The 13,628-nt window shown below is 39.8% G+C and overlaps 1 protein-coding gene across 1 annotated transcript in view; it reads left to right on the forward strand.

Moving 5' to 3' along the window:
• The window catches only part of slc17a6b (solute carrier family 17 member 6b), a 14,355-nt gene extending 982 nt beyond the window's left edge, over positions 1–13,373 (forward strand). Inside the window, exons 2-12 of the mRNA XM_031846688.1 lie at positions 1,258–1,513; positions 2,450–2,568; positions 4,219–4,333; positions 5,737–5,824; positions 5,934–6,020; positions 6,458–6,600; positions 6,783–6,932; positions 7,799–7,931; positions 8,289–8,399; positions 9,392–9,519; positions 10,427–13,373. Of these exons, the coding sequence (XP_031702548.1) occupies positions 1,258–1,513; positions 2,450–2,568; positions 4,219–4,333; positions 5,737–5,824; positions 5,934–6,020; positions 6,458–6,600; positions 6,783–6,932; positions 7,799–7,931; positions 8,289–8,399; positions 9,392–9,519; positions 10,427–10,768 (1,672 nt within the window). The 3' untranslated portion in view covers positions 10,769–13,373. The remainder of the gene's footprint in view (positions 1–1,257; positions 1,514–2,449; positions 2,569–4,218; positions 4,334–5,736; positions 5,825–5,933; positions 6,021–6,457; positions 6,601–6,782; positions 6,933–7,798; positions 7,932–8,288; positions 8,400–9,391; positions 9,520–10,426) is intronic.
• The last annotated feature ends 255 nt before the right edge of the window (positions 13,374–13,628 follow it).

Consider the following 13,628-nt stretch of genomic DNA (forward strand, 5'->3'; position numbering starts at 1 on the left):
GTGTGTGTGTGTGTGTGTGTGTGTGTGTGTGTGTGTGTGTGTGTGTGCGCTGATGGCAGGGGGTTTGGGTGTACTTAGAAGCCACTGAATGAGAGCGTGCACGCAGTCAGTTCGTCCTGATGCACGGGCCTGTACGTGCATCTCATTAGCGGACAGACAGGTTAAACACGACGTGCAGGCGACGCGTGAATTTTGGGGGATTCATTCATAATTTATAATGCATTTCTTATCATCTTTTAAAACCAGTGACGCATGCATAATGATAAACCTGCAGCATGTGTTTCAAATTTAAAACAAAAGAAACACCACTTTGGCCATTTCAACCGACTGGATAAATGGGGGTTCTTATCTTGCTCGTTTCTGCATAGCTGGCTTATTCATTTATCCTAATTCTTTACAATCTAAGGTAGAAATACAGTAAAACTGCATGCAAATAAATTGATGTGCTGCAGAATTATGGTTTCAATCACCTTTCAGAAAAGCTCAGTTCCTCTATGTTTTTCCAAGGCCTTTAATTTCACTGCAAGTCCCAGCCTACATCGATTTGCATTTCATTCGATTCCTTTTCATTAATTCCTTCTGTTACTTTTCATCCTTTTACAGACACACGCATTTAAATGTTTGGGTTGTTATCGTTTTGCGTCCTGATTTTTGGACAGAAAACATGTGGCCGATAAATGTGACTTTCACGGAGAGAAAAAAAAAGAAGGACTTTGAGGAATGCCCACAGACGTGTGTGTCTGGAGGCTGGAGCTGCGGCTTGGTCCCGTGAATGCTAATGTGTGAAAGTGAGTGGGCTGCTGCAATGCGGTACAGTCATGTTCGCCTGGTCTCAGCTCTGCATGCCAAGTCTCTTTTTTCCATTCGTTATATTTTCCTATGTGCAAATACAGAAGACATGTTTTGATTTGAATTCGTTGTTCGTGTCTTTGTCCTCTGATTTGAAGCTCACAGATTTGACGCTCCTTATAGTGTGACAGAATTAACTACAATATGGAGGCCTCTCCATCCATACAGCTGCTTTTATCATGTTGATGCTGGAAGAACTGCCCCCTGAATTTTCTTCCCTGACATGACAAAAAACTCTCTCAGATAGGCACACAAACCACCCAACTATACTGTTATCAATTATTCTCACAAGTGGAAATAGAAACGGGCCTCCTCAGAAATGTTTTCCATTACAGGATACATTTTTGTACGGGGTGTATCATATACGATCAGGGGACACTGACAACTGTCCTCACCTGGCTGTTGCAGGGTGATAGAGAGGAAACAGAAAACCGGGGAGGTGATCGAGCTGACAGAGGATGGGCGGCCCCGGGAGGCCGTGGAGAAGAAACCCCCGCTATGCGACTGCAGCTGCTTCGGTCTGCCCCGCCGCTACATCATCGCCATCATGAGCGGCCTGGGCTTCTGCATCTCCTTCGGTATCCGGTGTAACCTGGGCGTGGCCATAGTGGGCATGGTCAACAACAGCACCATCCACGAGAACGGCAAGATCATCGTCACAGAGGTGTGGCAACGGCAGCGAGCGCTCCTGACGCACAGGCAACGTAGACCGCATGCCTCGAGACACAAGACACCTGACTCGTATTCAAGAAAAGAAAGGACAGGAAAAGAAAAATTAATTCCTCCACACATGATATACGGTATATGTAGGGCCTACAGGCCTATTCAGCAATAAAATCACTTAAATAGCCCCCAATATTCATTGGCTGATGAGTTTGTACACAATTTAAGTGGGTATTTGTGGGTATATAGAAAACCTTTTAAAGGCTTCAGATATTTGAATGCATGCCCCAATCGTTAATTCGCCATAAAGATGCTGCCCGTGTTTTATAATGTCAACTTGTGTTGATAGCATAGTTGACATATACAGTATATGCATAATACATATTGGGAAACAGGCTATGTGATGCAATTTTAAAAGTAGCAAATGTATCCTGTATGGAAATCATGGAACATCAGTTGACGTTATTCTAAACACAGTTTCTCGACAGCATTTATTTGCATAAAAGGTAAATGAGTAAAAATACACATAAGCTATACATCTACAAAAATATGTCTCAATAACAGAATTCACAACAGTCTATAGATATTTAGGTATAATTGAATACTATTTTGTATTTTTGGCTTTTAGGCCAAATAATAACCGAATTGTCGAGCTACATCTCACACACAACTCTTTACTTCCGCGCAGATTGTCAATTGTTTTTCTTTAAAGTGCAGGACGCACGCATGATTTTGGTGCACAGGTCAATTTAATCTGATTGAAATAACCCGGTACAGGCCTTTAATAAACAGGCCTGTCTTGCGATCAATCCATTCAGAGAATAAACGTTTTTCGTTTGTTTCGACCCTAAACATGTTCAACAGAGGTCATTCAACAAAATGCAACGTCAATGTTGTTGTTTTTTCACTGGTTTTGTTTTTCCATATTATCTCCCAGAAAGCCAAGTTCAACTGGGATCCAGAGACGGTGGGACTGATTCACGGATCATTTTTCTGGGGCTACATCGTTACACAAATCCCTGGAGGATACATATGCTCCAGGCTGGCAGCAAACAGGTAGGACAGTCCTCCTGTGGATATAACAATAATACAACACAGTGACAGTCATTTTTCAGGTTATATATTTTTTTATTACCATTTCTTGCCAATTAATCAAAATGACCGAACAGTTGGTCGGACTCTCTCTTCGTCTCACTCTCATTTTTTTTATTGTCTGTTATTTCTAAAATAAGGAGGGAACGAAAATGAACACATGGGGACTGGAATAAATTCAGATAATAAAAAAGACAGCCAAGGCCAGACACGGAAAAAAAATGGCGTCTTGCCTGAATTATGAATTGGTTAAAGAATTCACAGGCGGAGTCTCACCACATAAAGGCAGCAGCCAGACAGTCAGCTGCTCTGAAGTGATGCGGAGCTGCAGGGAGGCACCGGGCTGGCAGGCCTGCAGCTCCCGGTGTCAGGGCTTTCTGCCACCTGTTAATGAGCTCCCTGGGGGGAGCCGGGTCTAATCCGTCGCTCTCTCAGGGAATGGAGACCAGACCATGTCTTGTCGCCAAAGGCTTTAATTCACATGAGCACTGCCGATGCGTCATCATATTTATTACAAACACTATATGCTATAACATTAATACGAAGATGCACGTTTTTAGCAATTGAATGTTGATATGCACAATCTTGCCATTTGGTAAAACCACCATGAAGGCAAAATGGTTCTGCTTAGATGCCTAAATAGTGAGCACGCTATAACTATGAACGTTTAGGTCTATAAATTTAAAGGCAAAGAATAGCCTAATATTGACAACACTAATTCTAATTAGTGTTATGAGTCAACACTAATAAAAAGGGGCCAGTATGTCTAACAAATCTACCTGCTATAACTTCATATTAATGTAGCCTATCGCTCGTTTTTGTATTACATTTTTATTTCCCTCGCATCCTGGTCTGTTCCTTGTCCTGTTGATTGACACGAGGATGTAATCGAATCAATTGGTCTCGTGCCCAACAGTAGTCTCAACCGGATTAGGACTTGCCCCCCGCGTGCAGGTGAGAGGGGTGGTAGAACGTGACAGAAATGAGAAATAGCTCTGTGTTTATGGATGGCCTGGCCCTCCCTGCTTTTATAATAACCACAGACAGCCTCATCTTGTCAGAGAATTAAGAGAGTCATTATACGTCGTAAAAAAAAAATTAAATGCCATTCTTTATGAAAAACACTTTTCTTGAAACCTTAGGCCTATACCGAATTGAAAATGGTTGCTAGGCGACACGTGCGCATCTGTTACGCGACTGTTAACGGGGCGTTGCTCCTTGAAATATTTATTTTTCTGATGTCAGAGGAGCGCGTGCCAATCCGAACCGAGGACACAACAAACGAACGTCGATTCGTAATAAATGATTAGGCTTTACACTACAGAGGTTTTGACATGCGACAGATAGTTCTGTGTCCACAACGACATAAAGACAAAGAGACTTTTGATGACCTTTCATGTAGAATATATAAGTTGATCATTTGCCATGGCTATCTATTATAAATAATGTGCTAATAGCTTCCTTAACATAAAGGCATATTTCATCATGTGATATTTCAATGCTTTGCTCCATGTCACCATAGAGCTAACATGGCAATGCCATTCATTCAGTTCAGTTGAAATCATTATGATACATATGAAATGCTACATTTAAAATACATCTTACAATTTTCAGGGTATTTGGTGCAGCCATTGTGCTAACCTCGATCTTCAACATGTTCATTCCCTCGGCTGCCCGAGTCCACTATGGGTGTGTCATCTTTGTCAGGATATTACAAGGGCTGGTGGAGGTAAGAGCTTGTTAGCAGGTGTATTACAACATTTTTAATATTTCTGCCCTGTAATAAAAAATTGTGGATGGATTCACAAGTAAAAATCAGTCTTAAAAACATTCTCACTAATAATAGAACATAAAGGTTACACATGTGTGATGGAGTTTCTGTTAATGTGGCTATCAATAGCTGATTTGCAATAATACAGTACACAAAGGGTACTCCAGGAGAAAGCAAAGGAAAGACTGTAACACTGGATATTCAACCTGAGGAAACGTGAGAGCTGTATTGATCCAGTACTCTACAGCCGAGTGTTTGTGGGATAGTCCAGCTTCCTATTTTGCTGTCACACTTTGTATCTGGGAAACACAACAGCAAAGTCCTGGGAGATGCAAATGAAAAGGCTGATAGGCAAAAATACATCAGTCCTCGTATAGTGAAATATGACACCCAGATATCTGCCTGCTGTGTAGTTGATGTTCATACAATGTATCGGTTATAGCGCAAAACACAGAAAGCTGATACTAGAGTTGTTACATACACAAATATGACAGACGTAAAGTAAAAATGATGTTGTTGGGGGTCATCATTTGTAGAAATGGGATCATATTTTAGGACAGTGGAATGTCTGGACGAGAGTTTATAATATAATTTTAATGTTTTTAGACAAATAGTATCAAATGCTTAATGGTGGATAATTATCTCACCAGTAGCCTAGCATCATAAAGCATGTTACAGCACATCTTTATTGAAGGCTATAGGTTTGAACAGTTTTGTGGGGAATAAATAAAAACAAATGTATTATTATAGCGCACTGCACTGCTCTCCTAAGAAAGTGCAGATTGCATTTCACGTCAGCACAGTTTGTTCAGATTAGTGTCTGATGAACATTTAATAGCTGCAGGGCTGCTTCGCTCCATGAACAGCTCATCAGGTCCTCTGTAGCAATTTGTTCATGTTAATTACAAGGGTGGAAATGTTAATTCGTTTTTGTTATTATATCAGAATCTGTTGATTCATGTTCATATGTAACAGGATTTTGCCTCTTAGACTGCTAGTAATTCCTAAACTCAATAATCCAGAAATACAATTTCTGTGAAGCATAACAATGCCTTGATAATGTTTGAAAATGATGGGTAAAATGGTTGTGTTTCTATTTATATAAGGCTATTTACCTCATTGGCTCAATCAAAAATGAATGCTTACTAAGTCCTGTTATTTGTTTATTGTACAAACCCGTATATTTATTTTCACCAAATGCCAAAAATGGCCGACATGAAGCATTGACCACTATCATTAAATACATAAAAACAAAATGTGTGTATCAGAAGTGCTGACATGATAAGCTGAAGAACATGGAGTTCCATTCTGCTGTTTCTTACCATGAATGAACACAGACTGTCTCTGTGCGGTGTGTTTAGGGAGTGACCTACCCGGCATGTCATGGCATCTGGAGTAAGTGGGCTCCTCCGCTGGAGAGGAGTCGACTGGCCACCCTCTCATTCTGTGGTAAACACTCATTTCTCAGTTTCTCCTATTGGCATTAATAAATAATGATGTGTTATTACCGTAGTGGTGAAGAAGTCTGACTTGACTCCCATGTCTCGCCGTCTGTCAGGCTCTTATGCTGGTGCTGTGATAGCGATGCCTCTGGCTGGGATCCTGGTTCAGTATTCAGGCTGGTCCTCTGTGTTCTATGTCTATGGTAAGATGGATCGATGATGCATGTGATATGTGTGTATCGTTGCACGAGTAAATATGAGATGTCAAATTCATTCATTAACACAATAAAGTAAATATAAATATGTGTATATGTGGAAAGGCGTGTGTTGTCAGGCTGGTTAAAACCTTGAGAGTTTGACACGCAGTGAAAGTCAAATGGATTTATCCAGGCAGACTGCGTATTGATTTCCTCCCCCAATGTTTTGGTGTGTCAATATATAACCCCCCCCCCCCTCCATGTTTCTCACTGGACTGGATACAGCTAGCGCTCCTGTCTGGGTTTTCTTCTCTCAGGCGTTGTGGAAAGATCAGACTGCCAACTACTCTGTGTGTGTACCTACAGCTGAGGTCAAAATTGGCTGCAGTACTTTGTCTGTAATGATCTAAAGTTCTCACACATTTTCTATCTGTCATGTGCAGGATGCTTCGGCATCTTTTGGTATGTGTTCTGGGTCCTTGTGTCTTATGAGAGCCCTGCTGAACATCCTACCATCACTCATGAGGAACGCTGCTACATAGAGGAGAGCATTGGAGAGAGCATCAACCTATCGGGTGCTGCCGAGGTAACAATCTGGACAATGAATATCATTTAATACACCCAGCCCTCTTTGTTCTCAACCCTTTTTGTTGTACACGGTACGAGAAGTACTATACTTCAATCCCATCAGCCCTTTTGTCTTTTGTCAGGGAGACGCTATCAAACGCATTTATGTAAAATGCAATCCTTTTTGATCATCTGTTGCAGAAATTCAAGACCCCCTGGAAGAAGTTCTTCACCTCTATGCCCGTCTATGCAATCATTGTGGCCAACTTCTGCAGGAGCTGGACGTTTTACCTGCTGCTGATCAGCCAGCCTGCATACTTTGAGGAAGTCTTTGGCTTTGAGATAAGCAAGGTGAGCTTACAATACAAGTCAGTGGACATGGTGACAAACGTGGAGCATGTATTGAGTGATCGATAAATGATAGATTCAAATGCACTGGAAATAATCGCTCAACACTAGTGCCAAACGTTTTAGAGCTGAGCATGTGACACTTTGCTCTTGGAATGATTCATTATCAAAATCAATGTCAGCAACTGGTGGCCTGTGGTCCTATGTCATGAACTGACACATTACATACCAAGGCAGCTTTGGTTCATAAAGGATAAAAAGATAGTAAGTAACTGCTATCACAAATCATTTGACGCTGCTGAATTATACAGGTAAAATGATACGGGCCACCTGCAATAGCATAGATAAATAAGTAACCGTAGAACAAGTGATTCATATTGAAACATACAATCAATGTAACATCAGGTTACATGATCTCTTAAAGCCCCTAAAAACTTAATTTCACATCATAACAATAAATATTCATGATAAAAAAAGCAACAATCAAAGTTAAAGTTTGGGGGAAAACATCTCTAGTTATAGTTTATTTCGTCATTAACAACCTGTAATCTCCCCCTTTGTCCAAAACATGTGAAATGTATTCACTATAGTTCCCTCAAAATCAGACAATGAAATAAAAAAGTAGTGTTCATGGCAACACTATGCTATTTGCCACGATTTACAGAAGTAAAAAAACAATGTTTTGTTTTTAAATTTAAAAAAAGCTCATGAGTCATGATTATTTGGGACCATATTCAGTCATGTGTGGTGGACATGTGTGGTGAATGTCCCTGTCGGTGATGAAACTAAACTATGTTGTATTTCCTCAAAAAGGCATCATGAATGTATCATGTTGCCTGAATTGGTTGATTTTCTGCTTGTGGTTGTAGGTCGGCATGCTGTCCGCGCTGCCACATTTGGTGATGACCATCATCGTGCCCATCGGCGGCCAGCTGGCTGACTACCTACGCAGCAGGAACATCCTAACGACTACCACTGTCAGGAAAATCATGAACTGTGGAGGTGAGAAGTCTGAACCGAGGATGAAATATCATTTTCCACACCTCTCTCTGCTCAGATACAGGGTGTTACCTAACGGTGTTAGATCCATACTGCTCTTATTTTTGTTGCTCTTCACTGCCAGAGAGATGGTTGTGTTTATATTTTTTCTGTTCAATACTTAGTTGACTCGCTGATTGTGACTGTGCATTGATTTTTACATCTACCCTTGGGTAATTGAGTGCAGACCATGTATCATGATTAATTCAATTGGCACCACCATGCCCAACAGCCCGTGGGCTTTGTGTGTTTCTGTGTGTGCGTGCACGTGTGTGTGTGTGTGTGTGTGTGTGTGTGTGACCTGCTGTCTATCTCTGTTAGGATTTGGCATGGAGGCCACATTGCTGCTGGTGGTGGGATTTTCCCACAGCAAAGGGATGGCCATCTCCTTCCTGGTACTGGCAGTGGGCTTCAGTGGATTTGCTATATCGGGTTAGTACAAGTAAAACACACTTTCTGCTCAATCAGAATGTAATTTAGGTAGAATTTCGTGTATGACATACTACATATAAAAAGTGTGTGATGTTTTACTGGGTCTAATGTGTGTAGCTTTCACAAAAGAAGGGCCAATGAGGCTGGAAGTCACATTTGAAGGGGTTAGCCAACTGAGAGCATGTAAGTGCGGAACATTATACCTAAACTAGAGTTACTTCGATGATAAGATAGTTGGTCCTTTTCAGACTCTTTGACATGCAGCTGAAGTATGAGAGTAGGGATTATAAAACAGTATAACAAACATTGTTGAAATGTATTTGAAATACAAAACAATTTTGTTACCATCCCAAGCATTGGTATGTTTGCTGTTATTTGACAATATGATGTTGCAGATGCAGTAGAATTGAGGGTTCTCTTTTAAACACACCAACAACACCAGCACTGAGCTTCATCAATACAAGCTGCGTAGCTACAGACCTCCCCAAGACATCAGATTACAGATATTATTTGTAACACATTTTAACTGACGGTCAAAATGAACCTTTTCAATGTTCTTCAGCCACTTATTCAACAGATCTTTTCATATTGATGCGCAGGTCTGTGACTGTGTGCAAAATCAGTTTCTTGCCGGTTGTTCTCGAGCTCTCTCCTGGAGTGTTTAATAATTCAGTGCTAGCTAGCTGTCTCGGGGGATTTGCCAGGCAGGCAGTGTGAGGCAGATCGCGAGGACACTTACTCATTCAGCTAGTCACTATGGGGGAGGAGGAGAATGTGTGGCGAGTTACTGCCTATTTCTGCAACAAGATGGGCACCATTTGGGCTACTTTCATCTAAAACTGTGTCCAGCTTCTGTTTTGATACATACTGTCACAGTGGTTTGCCTAAATTTGGCATTTTAATCTGGTTGTCTGGCCTTGTCGTAATTGAAAAAGGTAAAATGTATCAACAATATTAAAATTGAATGTGTTGCTTTTTTTTTGCTGCATCAGGCTTTAATGTCAATCACCTGGACATCGCACCGCGCTACGCCAGTATCCTAATGGGAATCTCTAATGGTGTGGGTACCCTGTCTGGGATGGTGTGCCCAATAATTGTTGGTACTATGACAAAGAACAAGGTAAGAGCTTCTTCATTTATAGGCACCAAAAACGGCACTAATAAACATCCACTCATTATATGTGTGCAATAAGTCTTAAAGGTCTTAAAGACCTAGATAAGTCAGCAACACTTAAAGTCCCCCTATTTAGCATTTCATAGCAGTAAATACAGTAAATATTGAATTGTCTGTAACAAACTATAATGCAGCTGTAAGCACGTATAAATGTTTATTAATGTATTCCTCAACAGGTATAACTCTTCCTGTGAAGCTTCCATAAAAGCTGGCTGAAGTATAAACAGATTATGAATTCCGATATAGTAAAACACAGTTGTAATGAAATTAACACTGTAGAGATTCTATTTAAAACATGTCTTCATAAGATAAGACATAATTGCTATCAAATGCAGACGTAATGATTTTGCGACATGGTATACTGATAGTACACAGAAAACATTATGATTCAATTAATAGGACAGATGTTTTACTCGCTCCTCTAATAATCCCTGATTAGTGGTACCTGGACAGTAAATATATGAAAGTATGTATATGTACATTACATGATGCTCACATGGGGTCATGTATTGAAACCCAAGACTTAATGTTTTATTCATGACTGCACCAGCTTATTAAATGGACATATTACAGATTCAGAAAACACACATTTCTCAAAAATAATTAAATTATACTTTTGTTGGGGACTATTTCAGCTGCAAATTAACACACGTCTGAGAGCTAGTGAGAACTTGCAGCAGCAGGGTGGTGTATACTATGTTGGTGGTAAGGAACAATGTGTTTTTAATATTAGACAACAATGTCTCTTGCACACAGACAATACTTGTAAGTGAGATCTTTTGGTTGTTGGCTTTAGTTATTTTCACAATAAGATGTACATAAAAAACGTTTTGGGGTTTGCTTCCCTCTTCAGACTCGAGAGGAGTGGCAGTCTGTGTTCCTGATCGCCTCCATGGTGCACTATGGGGGTGTGATCTTCTACGGGATATTTGCGTCGGGAGAAAAACAGCCGTGGGCCGACCCAGAACTGACCAGCGAGGAGAAGTGTGGCTTCATAGACGAGGATGAGCTGGCAGAAGAGACAGGCGACATCACTCAAAGTTACGGGGCCTTTGGAGGTCCGGCTAAATCGTACGGTGCAACCACGCAGGTGAACGGAGGCTGGGCCTCAGGCTGGGAGAAGACAGAGGAGTACGTCCAGGAAGAAGCGCAGGCGGGAGGCTACGGATACAGGAAGGATGAGGGATACTCCTAGACCCAAACACACATTCACCGACACATGAGTAGACTTACTTTCCTGAGTGTGCATCAATTTAGTCAAAAAAGATATCAACAGATGAGTAACAAGAAAAACTACAATCCGTTGTTGTATCGATCGCACACATTCAAAAATCCCAAAGAAATTCAAAAAAAGTATCAACTTAATTTAAAAATTGCTAAAGTGTGTACAAAATTCAAAGATATTGGATCAATAGAGGTGTATCACATATCAAATTGGTCTGTAAATGTATTATTATGCATATTGATAATAGATATATTCATTCGGAGTGCAATTGTGTGTAAATGTGAACATTTTTATCCCATCAGCCGAGGCCTCCTGACCACACTGACGCCAGTAGGGTTACATAGGAGCTGCCCATCAGAGTGCCGACTCCTTATTTATTAACTTAACTGTGACAGTACAACGTCCTACAAGCCAGCCATTACAGTGTATAGATATGTCACTCCACAGCGTGGTGAACAGAAACTAGACCCTCTGTTGATATAGATTGTATTGTATCTCTCCGCACTCAGAGTAGTGTGTCTTTTTTGGGCACTATATGATGAATTTTGTTTTCTTATCACCGGCTTCTGTGTGAGTAAAAGTCCTTAACATGTAAGTGAGCTTGTGTAGAGATTTGAGTGGCATAATAATGGCATAATAATGACTTGTGATGACTTGTGATGACTGTTTGGTTACACTTTCATATAAGGTTAAAAAAAAAAACCCGTCTGTCTAATGTTAGCTACATGTGATGACTCGGTATCTCTGCAGATGAGCATTTTGATTTTACCAATTTTAATCCGTCACATCTCAGCAGTATAGTGCAGGAGTAAAGCCATTGTCATATACTTACCATAACTGTCAAAAGTCTAGTTGCACCGGTGCATTGTTGAAAGATTTGTCTTAACTAAAACATATATAACAGAGATAACTACAGAATAAATATGTATGCAAGTTAATAGATTAAATTTATAGATGAACAGTCATATGCAACCGTATGAAGGGTTTGTGCAATGCAAAGAGTTTAGGAAAGTACAGATTAATCAAAATCAGTATGAGAGTCTTACTTAACCTAATAATGTTTAATGAGAAGAAGACAAAAATTAATAATTCAAATTATATGGAATATATGTATATGATCAAATGGATAAAAGAGTAATTTTAATGTTAAAATCAAGAATGTATCCATGCCATCAAATATTATGACGAAAAAAGCAACAATCAAAATGAATCTATGATGTGAAATAATCAAAACTGTCCTAACTTCAGTAGAAAGTTGAGTGTTTATGTAGGATCACATCCTTTAAAGTGAGTAGAAAATATGTTTTCATTTCACTTTAAAGCTAAAGGGAGACGAGTTTGAAATGTCAAATGACATCATAGAAGTAAACATTCCTAAACAAGTATTTTAATGTTTACATAAATCTATACTTTGCATAAACTTCACCAAAACAGGAGATTTCTATAACAGAGTAGGTGTGAGATGATTAATGTAATAATGATGTGTCTTATGGGAGTCTGGTAATGAAAAGTGTTTTAGGCTCCTGAAGAGCAAAACACACTCCAGAATGTGTTTTGTCCTCATTCTGCACTTACACTGAAAAAGTCTGATGGGGGAAACGTTTGTTTCATTTGTCTGTGGAGACCCTAAGTCAGCACTTCACAATATAGATGTGTGTGGATGTGTATTTATGCATGGAACAAAGTGCAATTTGTGGTGTGTCCTTTTTTATGTTTCCTTTTCTTTCAAACTTATTTGTATTTGTCTCAGAAACTGTTACTGATGCTTCAATTTCTTTGCACAATCAACCAAAGGTGACGAGCAGAGCTGGCTTTTAGCAGGAAGTCAAATGTTTTTTAAGGGAGTACAGACCACCAGAAGCGAGGTTCCAGTGTTTGGAGCCACAGCGTGCAGGTGGCACCAAAACATTACTCAGTGTACAAAGCAATAAATCCATAGTAACAGTTCTGGTCAAAACGTCATGAACAGTCATTATGTAACCGTTTTTTATGCATTTGTTTAAGAGTCGTGTTTTCTTGTGATAACAAATATAGAAAATAAATAAATAAACAGAAAAAAACATAGAAATATATGTATAAAAAATATAGGAATAGAGTCCGGCACAAACGTCTTTGACAACAAGGAAGAGTTTGTGACAGGGCTGCTCACCAGATGAGAATGATAAAAAGAGCTCCGTCTGAGAGGCGGACGCTCTTCTTCTTCATGTTTCTGTTTTTGTTTTGGTGTGTGCTGTGGTCCCCCCCCCACCCCTCTCTCTCCTCACTTTTTAGTTTGATTAATGTTCTTCATTCAGTGGCTGGACCCTTGTTGCCCTACTTAACCATGTGCACCTCCTCTCTCCAGCTGTTCAACCCTGATTTCATTGTCACAAAATGCATCGACATTAAGGATGAAATCTAAACAGGTGATTGTACATTTTCAAAAATGACAAATGTGCAACCTGAAGTAGTTAAAAGTTTTTACTTTTCTGTGCCTCTGAAGTTACAGTGTGATTCTATGCCTTCTGTTGCTGTGTAAATTGAGAGGTTTGTTGGTGTCGAACTGAAATACTCTATATCATTTTTAATAAAAATTTAAAAAAAACAGTGTGTGTCCGGAGTATTTGTGTTGGCAACAAAGAAGAAAAAGTAATGAAAAAAAGGTGAAGAACAAAAAAAGGCAATCATGCTATTTCTTAGCTTGACCATTGCTACACTTTACATTACGTATTCACATGTTGCTAATAACTCAAGTTGTTCAAATTGCAATAACCGATGCACAATAACGGAAAAAGACATAATCAATATTTATGGATGCTGATAATATTTAAACGACGCATAAATGGCTGTA

The sequence above is a fragment of the Anarrhichthys ocellatus genome, unplaced genomic scaffold (genome assembly GCF_004355925.1).
Source record: "Anarrhichthys ocellatus isolate YVR2014 unplaced genomic scaffold, GSC_Weel_1.0 scaffold6, whole genome shotgun sequence".
Classification (NCBI taxonomy): domain Eukaryota; kingdom Metazoa; phylum Chordata; class Actinopteri; order Perciformes; family Anarhichadidae; genus Anarrhichthys; species Anarrhichthys ocellatus.